This window comes from Lepidochelys olivacea, assembly GCF_965140295.1.
Source record: "Lepidochelys olivacea isolate rLepOli2 genome assembly, chromosome: 10".
Lineage (NCBI taxonomy): Eukaryota > Metazoa > Chordata > Testudines > Cheloniidae > Lepidochelys > Lepidochelys olivacea.
Genome location: NC_140420.1, coordinates 43228324 through 43254319, shown reverse-complemented (window position 1 = coordinate 43254319; position 25996 = coordinate 43228324). Strand labels below are relative to the sequence as shown.

At 45.3% G+C, this 25996-nt stretch overlaps 1 protein-coding gene across 2 annotated transcripts in view; it reads left to right on the top strand.

The window, feature by feature from the left end:
• The window catches only part of ARIH1 (ariadne RBR E3 ubiquitin protein ligase 1), a 113296-nt gene that overhangs the window by 46377 nt on the left and 40923 nt on the right, over nucleotides 1–25996 (top strand). For both annotated transcript variants that reach the window (XM_084642399.1, XM_084642400.1), the window contains exon 3: nucleotides 12971–13115. In XM_084642399.1, the coding sequence (XP_084498525.1) occupies nucleotides 12971–13115 (145 nt within the window). The remainder of the gene's footprint in view (nucleotides 1–12970; nucleotides 13116–25996) is intronic.

Below are 25996 nucleotides of genomic sequence, written 5' to 3'. Positions count from 1 at the left end.
CGTCTGGTAAGATATCCGAGGAAAGTGACGTGGCTGTAGGGGCACCCAGATGGGATCTCCTGCATCCCCCCATTCTTGGTTGCAGAAAAGTCAGGTTGGGCTGAGGGAAGGGATAATGTATTAACTCCTTACCCACAGTTCCCAAAGAAAGCGGAAATCTGGGTGGCTTGATGGTTGATCTTTTAGGGTGGTTCGTAGGTGACTGCGTCAGAACCAGTCTTCTCTGGCCCATAAAAGTAAGGAGCCTCTGGGGGCAGGCATAGTTGACTCAGTGAAAGATGTGTTGGCTGTATGTAATAAGCTGTGGCATTGCATGTTTACTGTACTCTGCACGCAGCAGATAGCAGTTGCGGCCACGATCTCCTCCTATAACCTTGCATCAACTATTGAGATTTTCAGGAGTATGTAGATCTAATTTTTCTAGATTTCAAACCTTTAAAATGTTTTAATGTCTTTGAAGCTTAACCTTAACAAGGAATTCTTGGATTTGTAATATTTGTTTTGGAGGTAATTCCAGTGTCCATGTAATGCATTTTACTTCCAATTATTGATACTCTGAATTTTAACTTCATGTTAATACAGCTATTGTCTGGGAATGTTAAGATTGTCAAAGGCACACATGACAGTTAGGCACTTAATTCCTTTTGAAAGTCATTGGTAGTGGGCACCTACTCTCTCCCCTTAATCACTTGAAATCTGTGTCATTTAAAAAAAAAAAAAAAACTGTCTGCTGGAACAACTAATACCCATTGAGATAATTTTCCAAATGCCTCTGGCATGTTTCCATATTACAGTAAAACCTCTTTTATCCGGCACTTCACCAACCGGCAAGCTCTATAAACCAGCATTTCTGCTCTGCACTGAAAGTCCAGTTGGTGTGGGACTGGCAGGGGGCTGAGGCATAGGAGGGGCTGCGGGGCATGCTCTGGGAGGGGATAGGGGTTGGGACACAGGAGTGGCTTGGGATGCCAGATTGGGGGGGGGGTACTCACCTCTGGCAGCTCCCCATCCCTGCTGTTGCTGGCGGAGGTGTGGCCAGGAGGCTCTGCAGCCATGCTGCCGCCCCCCCGCCCCGAGCACTGACCACGGCCAATGGGAGCTGTGGTGGACAGTGTCTGCAGACGGAGGCAGCCTGCTCCACCAGGAGCAGCAGGGGCGGGGAGCCACTGAAGGTGAGCAACCCCTCCCTCCCCCCAATCTGGCACCCCGAGCCTACGCCTCAAGGCCCATCTCAGATCCAAACTTCCTCCCAGAGCCTGTTTCCCCTCAGCCCCTCCCATGCCCCTGCCCCGCACCTCTCCCACACTCAAAACCCCTCCCTCTGAGTTAACCAGCATTTTTAATTTACTGGTACTACCCCATTCCCCCAGCATGCCAGTTAAAAAAGCTTTTACGGTACTCGGATCTCCAGTCTAAGTACAGAATTTTGTTACATGGAAGAAAATATCTTTGAATGTAAAACTTGTCATGTGCAATTGTGATCAGAATGACTGTTTACTAAAGATTAGTTGAAACGGGAACTTGAAAATTCATTCACACTATCATCTGCTAATAACTTCCCTGATTTAATGGGACTTGCTTAATAGCATGTGAGTTCTGAGAGTGAGCCTTGTTGTTACTAAGGGGATCATAGATTCATAGAAGATTAGGGTTGGAAGAGACATCAGGTCGGCATCTGGTCCAACCCCCTGCTCAAAGCAGGACCAACCCCAACTAAATCATCCCAGCCAGGGCTTTGTCAAGCTGGGCCTTAAAAACCTCTAAGGATGGAGATTCCCCACTTCCCGAGGTAACCCATTCTAGTGCTTCACCACCCTCCTAGTGAAGTAGTTTTTCTTAATATAAAATAGTTTTTCCTAATAGTGTCCTTGAACCTCATATAGACTAGACGGGCAACAAGAATGTCTTAGTTAAAAGATGGACTCCCTAATGCCTGTACTCCCCAGCGAGCATAATTCTATCAAGTGTGAAGAATGGACTTGATTTAAATTCTCTAGTTCTAAAACTAGATATTAAAACCATGATTCAGTGCTGGATAGCTGATATCCTACATACTCATAAGTGGGAATTCATTTACTATATTTATGGACGCTTACCCAAATTAGAATTCATATAATTCCGTTGCACAGGAATCTGGCTCTGATAGTTGTTAATGCAAAAACTTAAAAATACAACATTGTAATAAACAGCATTACAGCTTTGTAAGAAACACTCAATTGGAGACACTACATAGGACTCAAGTTACTACTTCATGTCAGACTGTTTCTACTCAGATTTTCAGAGCTTGAGAAATGACTAAATGCCCTAGCCTGAAGGTCTTTCATACAAATTTGTCTGATACGTTGCTATTTACAGTGGAATGTAAATTGTGCTGTTCTTCCGGGATTGACATTATCTTCTGTTCTAGTTATGTTTCTGCAACAAGCAAAAATGTCATTAAAACAAATGGATATCACTGAATGCGTACAGGGAGCAGATCTCTTTCAGTAAGCAGGTGCTATTTTTACATAGTCACTTTCCAGAGTGAGAGACTCACAAATACAGTAATCCTATACTAGGAAAATGTGGTTTTCAAAAACGTTGACCTGGATTAGGGGGGAGGGATAGCTCAGTGGTTTGAGCATTGGCCTGCTAAACCCAGGGTTGTGAGTTCAATCCTTGAGGGGGCCATTTAGGGATCTGGGTCAAAAATTGGGGATTGGTCCTGCTTTGAGCAGGGGGTTGGACTAGATGACCTCCTGAGGTCCCTTCCAACTCTGATATTCTGTGTGATATCCAAACTGTCTACCAAATCCTTTTATAGTGATAAACACCCATTTTTTCATGGTTTGTGTATATAAAAACATCTTCTGCATTTTCCACAGTATGCATCTGATGAAGTGAGCTGTAGCTCACGAAAGCTTATGCTCAAATAAATTGGTTAATCTCTAAGGTGCCACAAGTACTCCTTTTTACCAAATCCTTGTAACTAATTGCCGTGTCATACATCTTCATTGTCTGTTTGCATATTTCTGTAATTCTCTTCACGCAGCATCCAAGAGTATTTAAATAGTCACATCAGTTTCTTCAAAATGATGTGGCTAAAAGTCTTGCAGCAGGAAATAGGTGGAATAAAAATTTCATTTATTTTGAGCCTTCCAGATCCCAGCATAGCTGAGAGTGAGCTGAACTGTACTACTTGTGCATCAGAATTGTTTACAAAGCTCCAATTAAAGGGGTAGTTACTCACCCAAATCCTCTGAAACCTAATGGGGTGCACAACTGTCAGAGCAAATTCTGGCCTACAGAATCTCCCTTCTGTCAATCCCACCAGTGCATGATTTTGACTCCGGTAGGCTCCTTTTGGCAGTACTAAATCCCTGACCCTTTTTTTGAGGATCATGTATTACCAAAATGCTTGAAACTGATTTGAAGAAAGTTGAACATGTGACTTGTACTTGGAGGTATCTCAGTACTTCCAAATCTGCTCTGAAATTTGCCAAGGAATTCCAGTTTACTTGTGTGTCTGAGTGAGCTTTATCCCCAACCTTTAGTGTAGTATGACGTGTTGAGGATCATTTTTAAACTTTTCACATTGTAACTGTGTAGTAACTGCTGTTGGCAAAAATTGAAAGGAAGGAGGGAGGGGAAATAGTTGCTCTGAAATTGTTACTAATTTGCCAGTTAGAGGAGGAAGACAACCACAGGTGAAAAGTAGTGGCTAGTGGTGAAAAGATGATGATCAATGGGACACAGTAATACCAAGGTACAAAACATATACAAATGACAGAGTAGGTCATACTGCTGGAGGAGTGGCACTACATATGAAAGAAAACAGTCAAATATAATAATAACCTTTAAATAAATCAAACTGTACCATTGAATCTCTATGAATAGAAATTCCATACTTGAATAATAATACAGCAGTAGGAATATATTATGAACTACATGACCAGAATGGTGACGGTGACTGTGAAAAGCTAAAGTAGATTAGAGAGGCTACGAAAACTGAAACCCCAGTAATAACAGGGTAGAGGTTTTCAGTTATCCCCATATTGACTGGGAACATGTCACTTCGAGATGGGATACAGAGATAAAATTTCTAGACACCATTAATGCCTACTTCTTGGACTAGCTAGTCCTGGAATCCACAAGGGGAGAGGCAATTCATGATGGAATTCTAAATGGCACACAGGCTCTGGTCCAAGAGGTGAATATAACTGAACAGTTCAGTAATAAAGGATTTAATTTGGTCACGAAGGTGATGGAATCCATGACTTTAACAAACCTCTGACTTCCACATCATCCCCGGGTGGCGGGGCTCAGGCTGCAGGGCTGTGAACTTTAATAAAAATCCCTGTGCCAAATCTTAACCCTAGTGATCATAATGAAATTAAATTTTATATCCTTGTGGGGGGGGGGAATACCCATGAAACCCACCCAATAATATTTCCCTTAAAGGGACCTACACAAAAATGAAGAAAGTTGAACAGAAAAGGAACGGTTACAAGAGTGAAATGCCTGCCAGTGGCATAGTAACATTTTTAAAATACCATAATAGAGGCTCAAACTTAATGTATATCCCAAATAATAACAGTAATAAAAACAGAGGGCCAAAAATGCCACTACGACTAAACAGAGTAAAAGAGGTAGTTAGAGACAGATATCCATTAAAAATCAGATTGCACTGAGGAGAATATTAAGAAGCATAAATTCTGGCAAGTAGAGTATAAAAATGTAATTAGGCAGGCCAAAAGAGAATTCAAAGAGCAACTAGCAAAAGAAACAAAAACTAACAGCAAAAATGTTAAGTACATCAGAAGCAGGAAGCCTGCCAAACAATTAGTGGGGCCACTGAACAATCGAGGTACTAAAGGAGCACTCAAGGAATACAAGGTTATTGCAGAGAAGCTAAATGAACTATCTGCACTAGTCTTCACTGAAGAGGATGTGAGGGAGATTCTCACACCTGAGCCATTCTTTTTAGGTGACAAATCTGAGGAAACCATCCCAGCTTGAGGTTTTGGAACAAAGTGATCAATTGAACGGTTACTGAGTTCTGAAAGAACTCAAATATGGAATAACCGAACTACTAACTGTGGTATGTAACCTACCATTTTAATCCGCCGCTGTACCAGATAATGGGAGGATAATAAATATGACAGTTTTTTTTTTTAAAGTTCCAGGAACTCTCATGACAATTATGGGTTAGTAAACCTAGCTTCAGTAGCAGGCAAATTGGTTGAAACTATGGTAAAGAACACAATTATCAGACACATATATGAACATGATATGTTGGGGGGGGGCGGAAGAGTCAGCACGGCTTTTGTAAATGGAAATCATGCCTCACCAGTCTATTAGAATTCTTTGAAGATGTCAACAAGCATGTGGACAAGGCTGAGCCAGTGGATATAGTGTACTTGGACTTTCAGAAAGCCTTTGACAAGGTCTCTCACCAAAGGCTGTTAAGCAAAGTAAGAATTCATGGGATAAGCGGGAAGGTTCTCTAATTGATCAGTAACTCATTAAAGGCTAGGAAACAAAAGGTAGGAATGAATGGTCCATTTTCACAGTGGAGAGAGGTTAAACAGTGATGTCCCACAGGGACTGTGAAAAATTACAACGGGATCTCACAAAACTGGGTGGCTGGGCAACAAAATGGCAGATGAAATTCATTGTTGATAATTGCAAAATCTGCGTTGTAAATCTAGTTGGGAATATTTTTTCCAAAGTGATGGGGTCTAAATTAGCTGTTACCATTCAAGAAAGAGATCTTACAGTCATTGTGGCTAGTTCTCTGAAAACATCCATTCAATGTGCAGCAGCAGTGGAAAAAAGCTAACAATCTTAGGAACAATTAGGAAAGGGATGTATAATAAGACAGAAAATATAATCCATGGTATGCACACACCTCGACTACTGTGTGCATTTCTGGTTGCCCCATCTCAAAAAAGATATATTAGAAATGGAAAAGGTGCAGAGAAGGGCAACAAAAATGACTGAGGGTACGGAACAGCTTCCATATGAGGAGAGATTAAAAAGACTGGGACTGTTCATCTTGGAAAAAGAGAATATTAAGGGAGAAGATGATAGAGGTCTATCAAATCATAAATGATGTGGAGGTGTTAATAAATGATAAGGAAGTGTTATTTACCCCTTCACATAACACACGAAACAGGGGTCACTCAGTGAAATTAATAGGCAGCAGATTTAAAACCAACATAAAGTACTACTTCACTGCGTGTTGTATGAAGCTGTTGAACTTATTGTTGGGGGATGTGAAGGCCCAAAGTATAACTGGGTTCATAAAACATGTTCATCTATGTGTCTGATAATTCTGTTTTTTACCATAGTTTCAGCCAATTTGCATGGTACTGAAGTTAGGTTTACTGGCCTGAATTGCCATGAGAGTCCCTGGAGCCTTTTTTTGTTTTAATTCAGTGTCATATAAACTATCCACCCGTCATCTGGTACAGAGGCTGATTAAAGTGATAGGTTACATACCACAGTTTCATCACATCCAATGAAGTGAGCTGTAGCTCACGAAAGCTTATGCTCAAATAAATTTGTTAGTCTCTAAGGTGCCACAAGTACTCCTTTTCTTTAAACCACAGTTAGTAGTTCTGCAGTTTCATATCTGAGTTCCTTCAGAACTCAGGTGAATACCATTTGGTCCTGGTGACTTATTACTGTATAATTTGAGTTTGTTCCAGAACCTCAATCTGGGACAGTTCCTCTGATTTGTCACCTAAAAAGAATGGCATAGGTGTGGGAATCTTCCTCACTTCCTTTGTAATGAAGATGGATGCAAAGTATTCATTTAATTTCTCCACAATGGCCTAGGCTTCTTTGTGTGTTCCTTTAGCACCTTGATTGTCCAGTGGCTCCATTGATTATTTGGTAAGCTTCCTGCTTCTGATGTACATGAAATTTTTTTTGCTGTTTTTTGTCTTTCGCTAGTTGCTCTTCGAATTCTTTTGGCCTGCCTAATACTTGACTTGCTAGTTGACTTGACATTGATAAAATAAACAAATATAATGGGTATGCAATGAGTTTTTATTTATTAAAGCATTCTAGATTTTTTGGCTCCATATCTTTACTATATTTGAAGAGAATTACAAGCTGTGTGGTCTCTCAACTAACATCAAAGAACCATGCCAACGCCCAATCTATTCTGTTCCCAAATTTACCACTTCCTACAGAATTCAGAAATTTTACATTGAGCTCTAATGCCTACGCTGTGTTTATCTGAGTCTGCAAACTGCTGCAAACAACTGCTGTAACAGATGTGAATTGTCCCCATTATCTTAATGGTATGTTAACTCATAACCCTAATGACATTTGAAATGTCAGCATGATTTAAATTGCTGACTGGTGTGGAGTAATGCCAAATTAATATGCTCATTTGTTGGGTGCAATGGAGGATATTGACATTGGAATAGTGGGGTAACAGTTGGCTGTTGGGATGGGGAAACTAGAAGTTCATGTCTCCAGCCTGCCCTTAAAGGAGAGTGGGGGAGAGAGACATCCCCATCCTACTCCTAAAAGCCTCAATACCTTCTTGTGAGGGGACAGATCCCTAAAATATCTCCAGCACTTCCCCAGGGATCAAAAGCCCGTTCTCCAACACCACTGCTGGAATGCCATCTCACACAAGTGTAATTCATTAAAACTCCATTCTTAAATTTACCTGAATCTCTGGCACCACAGTGCTACAAATCAGAGTCCTTGCTGCAACATTTATGACCAGCTTGTAGGTAGGGTCCTCTGTAGTTTGCCTCAGGTACTCTACACGCTGAGAAAATAGCTTAGCTGTATTGTATTGTTATAGGTGATACTACATTGGGGACATGGAATAAATGAGCCCTAAGAGGACGCTTCTGACTTAGTTTTCTGAACAGTTTTCAAGAACATAAAAGGTTGTTACAAGGAGGAGGGAGAAAAATTATTGTTCTTAACCTCTGAGGATAGGACAAAAAGCAATGGGTTTAAATTGCAGCAAGGGCTGTTTAGGTTGGATATTAGGAAAAAATTCCTAACTGTCAGAGTGGTTAAGCACTGGAATAAATTGCCTAGGGAGGTTGTGGAATCTCCATCATTGGGGATTTTTAAGAGAGTTGGACAAACACCTGTCAGGGATGGTGTAGATCAGAGGAGGGCAAACTTTTTGGCCTGAGGGCTGCATAGGGTTTTGAAATTGTATGGAGGGCTGGTTAGGGGAGTCTGTGCCTCCCCAAACAGCCAGGCATGGTCTGCCCCTGACACCCCCCCGCCACTCTTCTCACCCCGACGGCCCCACTGGGACTTCTGCCCCATCCAATCCCCCATTCCTTGATGGCCCCCTGGGGACCCCTGCCCTATCCACCCCTCCACTCTTGGTCCCCTGGACCCCCCCCTTGCCCCATCCAATCCCTCCCCTTCCTGACTGCCCCCCCTGGAACCCCTGCCCCATCCAACCACCCCTTCTCCCTGTCCCCTGACTGCCCACACCGGGACCCCTGTCCCCATTCAACCCACCATTCCCTGACCCTCACCCCAAACTCCCCTGCTCTCTATCCAGCCCCGCCCTGCTCCCCGCCCCCTTACCACTCTGCCTGGAGCACTGGTGGCTGGCAGCACAGCCTCACCAGGACAGGCAGCTATGCCACATACCACAGCGGGTCAGGCCAGCCTCTGCAGCCCTGCTGCCCAGAGCACAGCAGCGTGGCTGCGGGGGTTGGGGGACAGCTTTCTGGGCCAGGAGCTCAGGGGCTGGGCCGGGCAGGACAGTCCCGCGGGCTGTAGGTTGCCCACCTCTGATCTAGATAATACTTGAGTTCAAGGGACTGGACTAGATGACCTCTTGAGGTCCCTTCCAATTCTATGATTATACCATAAGACGTTTGCTCATGTCCTTAGTATCTCTTCCTTTGTGAATGTTTTGACATCCCTTTTGGGCTCATTGAATCAATTTTGGTTCTCATTTTACATCCTTTCTTTGTAATTAGAACTTGCAAATGATTCTGGCGCACAAGAAGCAGAATTCCTACCCTTAATGGTGGTAGAGAATAGAATTTCATTTACAAACTATTAATAGGCTTTTAATTTGGTGTGTAAAGCCTTTTAATACATGTACAGCTCGAGGAGAATTGCTGAAAACTCCTGGGCTCTAGAACAATTGAAGCAGCGTTAGCCCCACTTGACAGGAAGGAGAGGTTAGCTAGTTACTCTTCCGGCTGTCGTGAGAAGATTTTGTGTGAGAAGGCTGTTTCTTTGCAGCAAGAACCTTGGACTGCCCAGTGAGAGGAGGCTTTGTAGTTCCCACTAGAGACCAGCATTCTGGTGCCTTGATTTGGGGCAAATTAAATAATGTGGTTTTTAAAGATTTTCTTTAACCATGACTGGTTCTCCACACACCTAGCTACATGGACAAATGTCTGCTGGGAATAGAATTAAGACAATCAAATCCAGTTCTACTGAATCACTATCCAATTTGTTAGTCTCTAAGGTGCCACAAGTCCTCCTTTTCTTTTTGCGGATACAGACTAACACGGCTGCTACTCTGAAACCTATCGGATGGTGGTAACTTTAGGGCAATCGCCACCTGGATTAGATTTAACTGTCTAACTTTTTTGGGGGGGGAAGAGCTGTCACAACAAATTGCCCTTCTTGTTCCCCCATGTTGAGCCATTTGCAATGAAATGAGTTTATCTGTCTGGCTTGGTGAGTCACCTGGAACTGCCACAGCCTCATGGAAGAACTTGTGATGTTTTGATGTGTTTTCAAAGTCAAATCCTCTTGCTGCTCTGTAATTCACAGAGAAGGGAATGATTATCTTCCTGAACTCTTCTGCCAAAGTGCTCTTCAACTTGCCAGCCTTGTGATGGAGGAGGCGGGGCGGGTAGCAGTGGCTGTGAGACTTGGTAGTAAAGTGGTGCTTTTTTTAAAAGGGAAGCGGGGTGGGGAATGAAGATGAAGAATGAATAATGGCAAACTGAAAATCACTCGTGGAAAATTTTTTCTCCTTTTGTTTTATTAGTGTATTTTAACCTGTCCCGAGCATGGAAGTCTCTCTGCTTGGGACACCACTTAACTAATAAAACACTTCATATTAGAATGTTGATGATGATTAGATACTCCTGAGGGACATTGTGCCAAAAATAATAATAAAAATAAAAATCTGCGCACAATACTTTAAAATTCTGCAAATGTTATTTGTCATAATCATGCCAATTTCAATTATTTTAGTAATTTATTTCCAAATACCTGTCAGCAAGTGTGTGTGTCTGTAACAGTACAGACACACACAAATTCCCCCAGTAGTAGAGAGTTAAAGAAACCTCTATGACAACCCAGTTCCTGTTTCTCTGCCCCCTTCTCCCCCCGAGTCCAGTTGGGGGGCCAGATAACCTCCCCCCCCCGAGGCCACCTGTGGGCCCCCCCAGCCAATACACCTGAACCCCCTCCTCTCCAAAGCCCAACCATGAGGACCCCTAGCCCAGATACTTACACCAATTCCCTCATGCTCCCAGAGTCCTAGAAGGAGAAATAGCTTGATGCTCGGTCCCAGGCTTGGACTGATTTTCCTGCACACCGTCCTCTTTCCCTCAGGGCATGCTGGGAACTGCAGCTGCCAGGAAGCTGGGCTCTGCCGAGTCCAGTCGTGGTGGGGGAAAGGAAATTCTGCATGCACGTTAATTTTGGCGAAATTGTGCAGTGGCACAGAATTCCCCCAGGAATAATTTAGAGAGGAAAGAGGGTGTAGTTAGGGTGCTGACCTACAACTTGGGAGACCTAGTTCATTTTCTGGTCCATCACAGGCAACTTACTTAGTGTTTGTGCCTCTTTTATCCATACCTCAGAGGTGTTGGGAGAATAAAATAATTAGACTGTAAGGCATTTTGATAGTAGAATAATGGGGGGCTATATAAATGCCATAGTTCATTTGTCACAGTATTGATTTGAAGGCTTGAGAGACTTTCAACATTTGTCTCAAACTTAGCTCCCTGTAGAATTTTTTAGGAAGAATTCTGCTTCTTGTGCCCCAGAATTGTTTACAAGTTCTAATTATAGGGCCAGTTTCACTTAGGGAAACCCTCTGAAGGTAGTGAATTGCACAGGGGATTCTAAATTCTGAGCCAGATGCACTTGCTTTATTATATCAAGTAGCTCTCCGCTTCCCTGAGTTGATCTGATGGTGGTACTGTGACAGAGTAGGGTGCTGCAATCTGCCATCAGAAGTAAGCACAGTAACTTCCACAGTGGTATTAAATATCTAATATTTATCTGGAAAATTTAAATTGCAGTACAATCCTAAAATAGGAAAAGAGAACCTTTGCCTAATTCGTAACTAGCACTGGTCAGAACATTTATCAGATTTTGGCAAACAAATAACTTTGACAGGTTTGATATTTTTCTACCGGCTCTACCCACAGTTTCTTTACTTGCTGCAAACCTGAATGCCGGGTTAGGTCAGTGATGCAGGGAAATGGAGCGTACAAACTCTGCCTGAGACCTTGGGATGGATTTTGTCAGTAAAAGCTAAAGAGAAGTTACATGCTTGGGGCAGATCTACGTTACAAACTTGCATCAGGTAGCTGCAGCGCTTATGGTGAAGGCTGTCTAAGCCAACGGGAGACAGCTCTCCCATTAGCTTAACTCCACCTCCACAAAAGGCAGTAGGTATGTCAATTGAAGAAGCTCTTCTGCTGACGTAGTGTTGTCTACACGGCGCAGATGGGGTTTAAGGTCAGTATAACTGTTACTCAAGGTGTGTGTTTTCACCTCCCTGAGCAACGTAGTTACACTGAGGTAAATGTGTAGCGTAGACCTGGCGTTGGTCTCTTTTGTTTTCTTGTCTGAGTAAGGCCTGTTCCTTTGAATAAGGACATGATTACTGTTCTGGAGCTTTCCTGTGGATGAGGCTGGAGCTCACAGACAAAATAAACCAGATAACCTTTCCTCTGTCTCAGTCTTATTTACCTGGCGCAAAAGGCTCCAAGGGTGTTACAAACTAGTGTAAAGAAATTGAATTGTATGAAGAACTCTTCCTGTTCCCCCTTTAACTTAAGCTTCTTTTGATCAAAGGGCACTGGAATATACATTCACTTGGACTTTCTCTGTGGTTTCATCTGTGGCTTTCTACGCTAATTGCCAATTAGGCTTTCAGCTGTGAGGATGGAAACTGCTGTCTGTGGGACTGAAGCACTCTAATCAAATTGTCCTGTCAACTTGTTTGCCTGTCTCATTCTCATTGCCCTATACAATATCAATTTTAAAAAAACAACTTGCTTTTTTTAAATAGCAGGTGACTGTCAGAAAACCTAACCAGCGTTTTGACTCCAAAACACATCATCACTTCTACTTTACTGGACATGAATCAAATTGTCCTGTGCAGTTTTATTGAAGGATGCCTTTGTTCCTGTTTCCCAATTCAGGCAATACCTAGTTGTCACTCAAATTCATAATCACACAATCTAAGTTTTACCTTATTATAGGAAGTGAAGGTTAAACATATGCTTGGTCTTCATCTCCCTCAGATTTGTGTACTAACTTGGCTGGAATGCACACGAGGACTTGGCAGTGCCCTGTGACACACCCATACGTTTCCACGGGAAATGGACTCAGGACCCCAAATCTCCTTTAAGTTATACATTTGCTAGTTTCCTAAGTCTTTATAGTACAGTCCTGACCAGTGTTCAAATGAAGGGTTATTGTCTGGACCTATTCTTTTTAAAAATAATAGGGCTTTGAACAGTGTTTTCCTGAAACTCTGGACATAACTGTAAATTTAATACAATTTACTCAAAAGCACAACCTGATCAAAGACACTAACACAGAGTTTGAATTGAAATTGTCCTCGGGTACAAGCAAAATTCTTTAATTAATCGAAAATTAGGGTCTACATTCTTTGAAAAGAATTATTAGATAATTATTGCCTCTGTTTTATTTCTGTTCATATTTTTAAGTGTGGTGGTTACATTCTCATCCCCTTCCTGTGTGCATCATGCAGGTATTTTGATGGCAACCTGGAGAAGCTTTTTGCTGAGTGTCATGTAATTAACCCAAGTAAAAAGTCTCGAACACGTCAGATGAACACAAGATCATCAGCCCAGGACATGCCTTGTCAGATCTGCTATCTGAACTACCCCAACTCGGTGAGTACCTGGCAGCTCAAGGCACAGGGCAATTGTTTATAGCTCAATGAAGTCTCTCTTCTTAAACTGAAGAATTGCCTTTAGTCAGAGTGAAAACTTAATTGCATGTTTTATGGGCAAATTGATTACTTTAAATATGTTACCACTTAAAACCTGTGTAAGCACTGAGAAATAGGAAAGCTGCTCCAAACAAAAAATTGCCTTTTCAAAGGGACATTGAAGTCACTAGAGCAGGGTTTCTCAACTTCATTGCACCGCGACCCCCTTCTGACAACAAAAATTACTTTGAGACCCTAGGAAGGGGGACCGAAGCCTGAGGCGTGCCCTCCTCCCCCTGACCCTAGGGGGTGCAGAAGCTTGAGAGCTTCAGCCCTGGATGGTGGGGCTTGGACTTTGGATTCATTCTCAAGCCCCAGCAAATTTAACAGCCCTGGCAACCCCATTAAAACAGGTTGTGACCCACTTTGGGGTCCCAACCCACAGTTTGAGAACCACTGCACTAGGGGTTGAAACTTCTAATCTGTTGTAGGCCCCAGTATCCTATAGCAGCACATTAAATCCAATTGATATGGCAGGGACTATGGAATTATGTAATCCTCCTCCCCCCTTTCTCCCCAGGAATCTTCTACTTTTAATTCCTGCTCTTCAGTTCAGTACAGAATGTTTAAAACCCAATTTCTTTCCTCTTAATCACTTTTTTTAAAATAAACCCAAATTCAAAATTAACTATTTCAGGTTTTGTTTACAATGAAAATTAACCATAGTTTCTTGTCATCTTGCTGAAATCAGTTTCAAATCAGTTTGCGATTTTGGATCTCATGTACAAGCACAAGGATGCAGTGTAGCGTTTGGAACGCTGCAGAGGAATAACTTGTGTAATAAGCTGTTTCTAATGAATTTTTTTAAAGTGAACACTACTTTTCAGGTTTCAAGTTTGCAAACTGTGATAGGACCATATTTGTGGGGGATGACTGTTCTTGAGAATTAAAGATTTCAGACTATAGGATATAATTTTCTCTTAATTCTGCTGTGCTACTCCGTATGACTAAATCTAGGTTTTTCCTACCAGTGGATGGTAACAAAGATTAGTTATTTCTAATTAAGGCCTAATATTTGCAATGTGAACATGAATTGAGGATGGGATGGTAATTCATCAGAAGCAAAAACGGGTACAAGCACGTCTTCAAACTTCAAAGTTTTGCAAATGCCAGTTCTGATTATTTTATGCAGATACAGTAGAACGGTGTGGGCAAACTATGGCCTGCTGGACAGATTTAGCCCATCAGGGCTTTGTATCCGGTCTGTGGGATTGCCACCCCTGTGGCGCTGCGGAGCTAAGGCAGTCTCCCTGCCTTCCCTGGCCCCGCACCGACCACGTCCCTGTGGAGCAGGGGGCAGAGGGCTCTGTGCACTGCCCTCGCCTGCTGGCACCGCCCCCCGCAGCTCCCATTGGCTGGGAATGGGGAACTGCAGCCCCACAGATGAGGACAGTATGCAGAGCCCTCTGCCCCCTCCCTTCCCCGCCCCCAGGGGCCGTAGGGACTGGCACGCTTCCGGGAGCGGCACGGGGCCAGGGCAGGCAGGGAGCCTGCCTGAGTGCGCTATTGCCACCCCGGAGCCGCTCAAGACAAGCGGCGCTGGGCCAGAGCCCAAACCCCTCCTGCATCCCAGACCCGTGCCCTGAGCCCCCTGCTGCACCCCTCCTGCACCCCAACCCTGTGTCCTGAGCCCTCTTGTACACCCCACATCCCTCCTGCACCCCGAGCCCTTGCCCTGAGCCCCTTCCCACACTCCCTCCCACACCCCAACCCCCTGCCCCAGCCCTACATTCGTGGCCTTGCATGCAATCTCCCCACCCAGATGTGGCCCCCAGGCCAAAAATCTTGCCCACCCCTGCAGTAGAACCTCAAAGATATGAGCCCCAGAGTTAGTTAGTGGTGAACCAGACACCCTGTGGAATGGTAAGCCCTCAATCAGGCAGCAGTGCAAACCAAAAAAAGAGCAAAGGCTCAGTGCTTCAGCCATGGGGGGTTGGGGCTGCAGCCGCCCCGGGGAATGTGGCGGGGCGTAGTTAGGGCTCTGAGGGAAAGGGCTTGGGGCTTCTGACCCTTGGGAGCACCGGCGCTTAGGGCTTTAGACAGGAGGTGGGAATGCTGGCTCATTCTTTCCTCCTTCTCCTCCCCCCACCCCAGCTGGGAACAGAGCTGGGGGGCTGAAGCCCTGAGCCTCTGGTGTCCCCCCAAAAGACAGAGCAGGGCTGAAGCCCTGTGCTTCCCCTAGCTCTAAAGCACTGAGCCCTGGTGATCCTGTGGGGCAGAACCCCGCCCCCCCCCCCCCCCCCCCCCGGTGCAGCTGAAGTCTAACCTCTTCTTCAGAGTTATGGAACATTTCAGAGTTAGACATCCTCTATTCCTGAGGTGTCTGGAACTCTTAAGTTCTACTGTATAGCTAAAATATAGTCACTTTGAGATGCACTATTTAAATTTGTGATGCACTAAATCTTTTCATATATAAGTGATTGATTTCAGGTAAGATTGTGGCAGAACATTTGAGCAATGAAAGCAAGGTGTTAAGTAACAAAGCCTGATTAAAGGTTGCACTAAAAACCATTGTCATGTATCCAGAGTTAAGCTTGTTACATTCCAGCTGCATATTGACAATTGCGTATTTGCAGATAGATTAAGTATGGTACACTTCAAGGGGTGGTGTCAGGTTGTGGGCAGCAATGCAGTAAAGCCATTCAGTAAAACACAGACCAAACCATTAGATCAGATTATTTTTTTAAAAGGTCACATATACAATGAGCCATGCAAAGAAATGTCATGAGTCTAAAAATCAGTGTTCTTAAAAAAAAACAAAAAAAACCCAACCCCACTAGAGGAGAAGCCGATGGATATAACTAAAATAGGGCATGATGGAAAACTTTTAAAAAGAGTACATAACAGAATAAAACTGAAATGGGGAGTCTAGGGAAAATAAAAAGTCTGGAAAATAAAATTATACAGTCTTCTGCAGTGACTAAAACTAGCAGATGTGGAATTATCTAATTCTGTACACTATATGCACAGTGGGTCTGTGTTCGTGGAATAGCTAGGTGGAATGGTTCTCTAGTGGCTGTAGTTCAGCCTCCTGAGAAGTTGTGGCAGTTTGCTTTCCCAAGTGTAAGCTATCTGTATCAAGGTTTCAGGGCTGCTGTGTGCTGTGCAGAAAAACAATATGACAATTTCCGTCCCAGAAAGCTGACCGTTTAGGTGTTGTAATGCTACAGATGGACAGAACTAACAGGGAGAGGGAGGATAAGATGGGAAGAAAAATAAAAGTCTCTGAAACACAGAAGTCTCAGCTTGTCTGTGGCTTTGCCAGCAATCAACATCCATCAGGAACTTGGTTTTCTTTATTTGAACTTAGTTACATATGAAGTGGGAATGAACTTCAAAAATAAATGGCACTCTGGTTTGATCTTTTTTGAAAGCACAAAACCTTTATATAAGCAACACATGAGAGCTTTCCATTTTTATACTGAGTGTCTTTATTAGCCTACCTTTCAGGTCTCCATTTTGCACTTTGGTTTTATGAGCTGCCTTGACAAAGAGTACTGTTTTGTTGACTGACATGGCTGCAAGACTTTCCCCAGTGAAGAATGAGCAGTGCGAGCTGTGTGTGGAAGGAAGAGCAATGTACAGATTCCACCACCTGCGAGAATCTCAGCATTGTGCTGCACTGGAGGAATTTACCATTGGGTACTCTAGCCAGTAAGAAATAGAACATTGTCTCCAGAAATGCAAATAAATGGTTGAGGAAATATAGACTTGCCCATTCCTCTTCATTTTCGTATCTTCAGAGCCTTCTGCACTCCCTCTTCACCTTTAAAGGTGAACTGCAAGGGAGAAAAGTGTGTGGATCTGCTTTGTTGTATAAAGATATTTTAAAAATCTGGGAGTAGAAATTCATACTTTTTCATTAGAAATTCATGTCTAGTCTACCTTGGAAAAGTCTGGGGACTGAAGAGTTGGTGGGGTTATGACATTGAAGTATTGAGAAAATGAAGCCTGGCTAAGAGCGAAATGATTTTGATTCAGACTATTAAACTTCCTAACTTAAATAACTGAGAAAGGACATCTTTACTTACTTTTAAATATCTGTGTTCATTTGAGAGTTCCAGCAAGTCTAGCAAAGCCAGGGACAGCCAAACTTAACGTTCCTAATACAGAGTTCTAAGAAAGCAAAGAAGCCACCTTAAACAAACTGAGTACCTTTTATCTATCATGATGAAACAGAAAGGGCACATGTCTAATCTCCCCTTCCCCCCTTTACAGGTCACCTTACTTCTTAGAGCGCACGCACGCATGCGCACCCCCCCTTCCCACCCCTCCCAAAATAAAATAACACTTTCCAGGGTTCTACATTGAAAGTGGAGCATAGTAAATTCAATTCCAGCCTCCTGCCCATATCCCTACTGCCACTACATATTTATACCTTGCTGTGCTGGGGTTGGGACTCACCACTGCAGCGCCTCCTGCTGTTCACTCTGGGAATTAGCTCAGTTCATGCAGAGCGCCCTCTGCTGGTGGTGTCCCATCAGTCTCTCACCCTCAATTGGTGTCTCGACCTGTGTTGCTCCAAGTGTCCTTTTCAGGACACTGCCCTCCAGCAGTGCCCCCAAGTCCACCCTCGCCCCCTTGCGGGGGTGGGGGGGGGGTTAACAGCAGTCTTCTCTCTTCACCCCAGCTGCAGTGGCCAACCACATCCCCAAAGTCTAATCCCTTCTATCAGGGGTCAGGTGTAGTCTGCTATGGCCCCTCCTAACGGACAGGTGTAGCACAAGGGGGGGACCCAGGCACCCTCTGATGCAGCTTCCCTGCCCTCCTTCACTCCCCTTGTCCGCTTCTCCTCCGTGGGCTGCTTCCCCTTTGGCCCCCTTGCACCTTTTAGGCCCTACTATCAGGGCCTGCAGCCTGGCAGGTATTGGGCTGGAGCTCTCCTCAGCTCCCATAAGCCTGCCCAGCACTGCGCTGTCCTGGGTGCTGGTCTCCTTCACTCAGGAGACAGACCACCTCCTTCGAAGGTCGGGAGAGACTGCCTGCCTCTTGCCTGGGCAGCCTTTATGTAGGGCCTAGCTTGGCCCTGATTGGCTGCCTCTTGCCCAGCCCTGATTGGCTCCCCACAGGCCCTTTCTGATTGGCTGCCTGTCTGTGCAGCTGCTCTGGCCTGCTACCCCACAACACTTGCCCATCACTGTGATATCTGCCATAGCCCCTTCTCTACACATTGCTTTTAAACATCTGGGTATTAGCCAGTACCCATGAAGTTAATATTTTCACACTTTCAGGACCTGGATTGTTTGGACTGTTTTCCTGGCTGAGGGATTGGCACTACTTCCTCAATATCACAGTGGGAAGTTACCTAGTTCAAAGATTCTAGATCGTTTTCTTTTTGATCCCCCCCCCCCCCCCCAACATGCTATAAAAACTCCATGGCCCACCTGTGCCACAACTACTGTTTTTCTGCATATAAAGGCTGGGACTGGCTTTGGGGGGCAGCGAGCAACGCAGTTGTTTGGGCCCCCATGCCACAAGTGGCCCCGCAAAGCTAAGTTGCTTCAGCCCTGGATGGTGGGGCTCAGGGCCCTGAGCTTCCGCCTCACACGGCGGGGCTTCGGCTTTCTGCCCTGGGCTCCAGCCAGACCAACGCCAGCGCTGTTTGGCAGACCCCCAAAACCTGCTTGTGGCCCCCAAGGGGGCCCCAGACCTCTGGTTGAGAACTGCTGATCTAGCTGAAAGTGTGGAAATATGGTGTGGTGTTACTCCTGGCTCTCTGGTCTTTCCAGACCTGTGCTTGGAATAAGTTTGTCAGCCTCCATACATGTCTTCCGGAGCTCTTCATAAGCTTCCTATTCAGTAAAATCTTGCCTTCCATTTCCCCAGGCAAATAGACTGTCTCAGTATTCTGCTTTCGGTGGGGGGGTGTAATTGCTTCAGTTCTTTCAGCTTCCAGTAAATCTTCCGTAAGTAATTTTAAAGCAGTGACAAAGACAGACTTTATTTGACAGTTCTGTTTCCTGTACCACCATGGGAATACCAGTGAGTTAAGTGTGGAGGGTTTTACACACACCAAGCTCAGCACAGGTGGCAGTAGCGTATTGGTCAAAACCATGTAATAACTGCATTGCCTATCGCTCTTGGACTAGGGGTTCTCACAGGTCAGGGTTGAAGGGGAGGGGGCATCAGATAATGTTCTGGAAATTTCATACTGACACTTGACATATGGACACATGAGGGGAAAAGGAGTCCAGGAGAGCTGGCTGTATTTTAAAGAATCTTTATTGAGGTTACAGGAACAAACCATCCGGATGTGTAGAAAGAATAGTAAATATGGCAGTCGACCAGCTTGGCTTAACAGTGAATTACTAGCTGATCTTAAACACAAAAAAAGAAGCTTGCAAGAAGTGGAAGATTGGACAGATGACCAGGGAAGAGTATAAAAATATTGCTCAGGCATGCAGGAGTGAAATCAGGAAGGCCAAATCACACCTGGAGTTGCAGCGAGCAAGAGATGTTAAGAGTAACAAGAAGGGTTTCTTCAGGTATGTTAGCAACAAGAAGAAAGTCAAGGAAAGTGTGGGCCCCTTACTGAATGAGGGAGGCAACCTAGTGGCAGAGGATGTGGAAAAAGCTAATGTACTCAATGCTTTTTTTTGCCTCTGTCTTCACGAACAAGGTCAGCTCCCAGACTTCTGTACTGGGTAGCACAGCATGGGGAGAAGGTGATCAGCTCTCTGGAGAAAGAAGTGGTTCGGGACTATTTAGAAAAGCTGGATGAGCACAAGTCCATGGGGCCGGATGCGCTGCATCCGAGCGTGCTAGAGGAGTTGGTGTATGTGATTGCACCAAGGAGGAGGATCCTGGGAACTACAGGCCAGTCAGCCTCACCTCAGCCCCTGGAAAAATCATGGAGCAGGTCCTCAAGGAATCAGTTCTGAAGCACTTAGAGGAAAGGAAAGTGATCAGGAACAGTCAGCATAGATTCACCAAGGGCAAGTCATGCCTGACTAACCTAATTGCCTTCTATGATGAGATAACTGGCTCGGTGGATGAGGGGAAAGCAGTGGATGTATTATTCCTTGACTTTAGCAAAGCTTTTGATATGGTCTCCCACAGTATTCTTGCCAGCAAGTTAAAGAAGTATGGGCTGGATGAATGGACGATAAAGTGGATAGAAAGCTGGCTAGATTGTTGGGTTCAACGGGTAGTGATCAATGGTTCCATGTCTAGTTGGTAGCCAGTATCAAGTGGAGTGCCCCAAGGGTCGGTTCTGGGGCCGGCTTTGTTCAATATCTTCATAAATGATCTGGAGGATGGCGTGGACTGCACCCTCAGCAAGTTTGCAGGTGACGCTAAACTGGGAGGAGAGGTAGATACGCTGGAGGGTAGGGGTAGGATACAGAGGGACCTAGACAAATTAGAGGATTGGGCCAAAAGAAATCTGATGAGGTTCAACAAGGACAAGTGCAGAGTTCTGCACTTAGGATGGAAGAATCCCATGCACCGCTACAGACTAGGGACCAAGTAGCTAGGCAGCAGTTTTGCAGAAAAGGACCTAGGGGTTACAGTGGATGAGAAGCTGGATATGAGTCAACAGTGTGCCCTTGTTGCCAAGAAGGCGAATGGAATTTTGGGCTGTATAAGTAGGGGCATTGCCAGCAGACCGAGAGATGTGATCGTTCCCCTCTAGTCAACATTGGTGAGGCCTCATCTGGAGTACCAAGTCCAGTTTTGGGCCCCACACTACAAGAAGGATGTGGAGAAATTGGAAAGAGTCCAGTGGAGGGCAACAAAAATGATTAGAGGCCTGGAACACATTATTTCTGAGGAGAGGCTGAGGGAACTGGGATTGTTTAGGGTGTGGAAGATAAGAATGCGGGGGGGATTTGATAGCTTCTTTCAGCTATCTGAAAGGGGGTTCCAAAGAGATTGGCTCTAGACTGTTCTCAGTGGTAGCAGATGATAGAACAAGGAGTAATGGTCTCAAGTTGCAGTGGGAGAGGTTTAGGTTGGATATTAGGAAAATCTTTTTCACTACGAGGTTGGTGAAGCACTGGAATGGGTTACCTCGGGAGGTGGTGGAATCTCCTTCCTTCAAGGTTTTTAAGGTCAGGCTTGACAAAGCCCTGGCTGGTATGATTTAGTTTGGGATTGGTCCTAGATGATCTCCTGAGGTCCCTTCCAACCCTAATATTCTTGATTTTCATGTAGCCAAAGAAACTCCTGAGGTTAAATAAAGTTACTGTGCTATGAACAGCAAAGGTAAAACTTAGGACTACAGGTCCCCTCCCTGTCACCATTTTGGGACCAGTATATAGAAACAAAAAGAAATGGAGTACTTGTGGCACCTTAGAGACTAACCAATTTATTTGAGCATAAGTTTTCGTGAGCTACAGCTCACTTCATCGGGTGCATTGGTTAGTCTTGAAGGTACCACAAGTACTCCTTTTCTTTTTGCGAATACAGACTAACACGACTGCTACTCTGAAACCTATATTGAAACCGTGTGCTCCCTGGTATGTGTTCCATTTGCTCCATTTCCTGTTCCCTCGGGTAGTCTGGGTGCTCACCTTTAGTGTTTCTGCTTTCCTTTGTAATATAAAAGTACCTTGAGAGCAGTGGCATCAGGGTCAGTAGGAGAACTGTCTAGTCTTTAGCTTAGCTGGAAAGAGGATAGTGTTAGGGAAAACCTCCAGGGTGAGGGTATTAAGCAGAGGTGGGCAAACTGTGGCCCATGGGACCGTCCTGCCCAGCCCTTGAGCTCCCAGCCAGGGAGACTAGCCCCCCCCGGCAGCCCCAGCTCACCGTGTCACCAGCACTCTGGGAGGTGGGGTTGTGAACTCCTGCTGGGCAGCGCAGCGGCGTGGGTGGCTCCGTCCGGCTGGCGTGGCTGCCAGTCCTGCCGCTTTGAGCGGCATGGTAAGAGGGCGGGGAGTGGGGGGGTTGGATAAGGGGCAGAGGGTCCCGGGGGGGGGGCAGTCAGGGGACAGGGGGCGGTTGGATAGGCGTGGGGGTCCCGGGGGCCTGTCGGGGCGGGGGTGTGGATGGGGACGGGAGCGGGGGAGGTTGGATGGGGGTGGAGTCCCAGGAGGGGGCAGTCAGGGGACAAGGAGCGGAGGGGTTGGATGGGTCAGGGGTTCTGAGGGGGGCAGTCGGGGGCGGGAAGTGGGAGGGGGTGGATAGGGTGTGGTGGCCAGGCTGTTCGAGGAGGCACTGCCTTACCTACCCGGCCCTCCATATAGTTTTGGAACCCTGATGTGGCCCTCAGGCCAAAAAGTTTGCCCACCCCTGGTATAAAGTTTAGGCAAAATGGAAGGAGATTCTCCATTTTTTCAGCATATGAAGAATTTAGGGGAAATGGTGCAGGAAAACCAGGCCCTTTACTCTCCTTTTTTTTAATGAAAGGCATGGGTCTCTGTTCATGCCTGAGGTCACTGTCAACCACCTAGTTTGGATTTGAATTGAAGCTTTTGCATTGGGGCTGTGGCTATGCTGTGGACAGTAGGGATTACTCAATGGGGGGTGGAGGAACAATAACAGAAAATGTGGAAATGTCAGAAGTTTTTTGTTTCAGTTTTCACCAAGAAGTTTAGTAGCGATTGGTCATCTAATATAATGCATGCCAGTGAAAATGAGGTAGGGTCAGAGGCTAAAATAGGGAAAAACAAGTTAAAAATTGCTTAGGCAAGTTAGATATCTTCAAGTCACCACGGCCTGATGAAGTACATCCTAGAATACTCAAGTAGCTGACTGAGGAGATATCTGAGCCATTAGTCATTAGCTTTGAAAAGTCATGGAAGACAGGAGACATTCCAGAAGACTGGAAAAGGGCAAATATAGTGCCAACCTATAAAAAGGGAAATGAGGACAACCTGTGGAATTACAGACCAGTTAGCGTAACTTCTGTACCCAGAAAGATAATGGAGCAAATAATTAAGCAATCAATTTGCAAACACCTAGAAGATAATAAAGTGATAAGTAAGAGTGAGCATGGATTTGTCAAGAGCAAATCATGTCAAATCAACCTGATAGCTTTCTTTAACAGGGTAACAAGCCTTGTGGATGGGGGAAGCCGTAGTTGGTGTATATCTTGACTTTAGTAAGGCTTTTGATACTGTATTGCATGACCTTCTCATAAATTAGGAAAATGCAACCTAGCTGGAACTGCTATAAGGTGGGCACATAACTGGTTGGAAAGCTGTTCCCAGAGAATAGTTATCAGGAAGGGCATATTGAGTGGGATCCCACAGGGATCTGTTCTGGATCTGGTTCTGTTCAATATCTTCATCAGTTATTTAGATAATGGCATAGAGAGCACCCTTACAAATCTGTGGACAATACAAAGCTGGGAGGGGTTGCAAGTGCTTTGGAGGATAGGATTAAAATTCAAAATGATCTGGACAAACTGGAGAAATGGCCTGAAGTAAAAAGGGTGAAATTGAATAAGGACAAATGCAAAGTATTCCACTTAGAAAGGAACAATCAGATGTGTACATACAAAATTGGAAATGACTGTCTAGGAAGGAGTACTATGGAAAGGGATCTGGGAGAATAAATTGCCAAGGGAGGTTGTGGAATCTCCATCATTGGAGATTTTTAAGAGCAGGTTAGAAAACACCTGTCAGGGATGGTCTAGATCAGTGGTCTCCAACCTTTTTATGCCCAAATCACTTTTTGAATTTAAGGGCAACCCAGAATCTACCCCACTCCTTCCCTGAGGCCCTGCCCCGCTCACTCCCTCTCTCCCTCTCCCCCACCCTCACTCACTTTCACCAGGCTGGGGCAAGGAGTTGGCGTATGGGAGGGAGTGCAGGTTCTGGGCTGGGGTCGAGGGGTTTGCAGTGTGGGAGGGGGCTCTGGGCTGAGCGTGGGACAGGGGTTTGGGAGGGGGTGAGGGGTGCAAGCTCTGGGAGGGAGTTTGGGTGCAGGAGGGGGTTCCAGGTTGGGGCAGAGTGTCGGGGTGCTCTGGGAGGGGGCTCATGGCTGGGGTGGAGGCTTGGGGTGCAGGAGGGAGTATAGTGTGCTGGCTATAGGAAGGGGCTTAGGGCTGGGGCAGGGGCTTGGGGTGCAGGAGGGCATATGGGGAGCTGGCTCTGGGAGGCTGCAGGTTGGGTAGTGGAAGAGAAATGCTGGTCCAGTGTAGCTGGGTCTGCTGTACTCATGCTACTCCTGGTCTTAATGCTGCAGAGCCATTCAGAACCTTCCCATTGAAGGGGGCAGCACTTACCTCAGGCGGCCCCGGCTCCACACCGCTCCTGGAAGGGGCCAGTGTGCCCCTGCAGCTGCTGGGGTGCTCCTCTCTGCAGGCACAGCCCCCTGCAGCTCCCATTGGACACAGTTCCCCGTGCCCAGCCAGTGGGAGCTGCAGGCGCGGTGCTTACAGACAGGAGCAATGCAGGGACCCCTGCCAGCCACGGGGCCACAGGGGCATGCTGGCTGCTTCCAGGAGTGGTGTCGGGCGGGGCAACCAGGGAGCCCAGCTGCATCACCGGAGACAGTGATAGACTAGGAGAGTCTCCAGGATTGACCAATGGATTGCGATCGACTGATGGGTGACTACTGGTTTAGATAATACTTAGTCCTGCCTTGAGTGTAAGGGACTGGACTAGATGACCTCTTGAGGTCCTTTCCAGTCCTATGAGTCTATGGGATATATATATATAGATAGAAATAGATATTTTTAAAAGGTGAACATTTAACCTAAAAATCCGAGATTCTTTACCTCCTTAATTTTGAACAGCTTTGATTTCTTTCCTAGGTGATCCAAAACACTGCAGTTTTGGTAAGAATTCCTTCCTGCTTTTAAAATGCTGGGGATTTCAGATGTTTTAAATTTTAAGAAGTGCTAAAAATTCACGAGAGACAACTTGTGGTGCAGAGATCGCAGCTGGCGTCACACTCTGCCTTCTCTGACTAGTGGGAGTGTAAATTTTGTGTTCCTTTATAGTAACCCATCTGGCCTGTTCAGGAGAGATTTTTATTGAATCCCAACTTCAACTGGCAGAATGGTGGCCACCATGATACATGTTTTGAGAATGGTGGGGAATACCGGTTGGAGAAGAGGTCCTGGGACTATAGCTCAGTGGTTTGAGCATTGGCCTACTAAACCCAGGGTTGTGAGTTCAATCCTTGAGGGGGCCATTTAGGGATCTGGGGCAAAAATTGGGAATTGGTCCTGCTTTGAGCAGGGGGTTGGACTAGATGACCTCCTGAGGTCCCTTCCAACCCTGATATTCTTTGATTCTAAGAGCCTTTTGCTGCTATATCACAAGTCTGAATCCAGCAGTGACAGTTTGGTGGCCTAAGTGAAACTTGTTGGTCTGTTTGGTTCCTAATGGATAGGTGTCAGCCAGTCACTAATTGCACTGTGACCCCTTCTTGGCAGTCTTCGAGGTGAGGACAAGAATTGAAAGGACTATGTAGACAGAACTCAGTCCTCTCTGCCGCCCCAGTGTCCCTTCAGGTCAAATTTGATGGGAGCATTAACAGGTAGTGTTTCTGGGAAGCTTGTTCTGTAGTCCAGGCGATGCACTTATTCTGTGGACATATAGATGGCTTCCTTGGATCTGTCACTGTGGTACCTTTCACTGAGCTATTTACTAAAGAAGAAAAATGCTGCTCGGGAAAATGTCAGTCTTGGATCAGCAGAGTCCTTGCTGTGTTTGCTCAGTTATTGCTTACAAAAGAGCAGACACTGATATCAAAAGGTAGTAAAATACTGATGCTAGAATTCTTGCAAATATGCATAAGCAAAAAGCAGGAAAATGACTCTGTTCCTGGCCCCCCAAATGAGGTCATTAGAATCTCATCAGTATAGCAAGGTAAGGTGAAAGTAAGGTA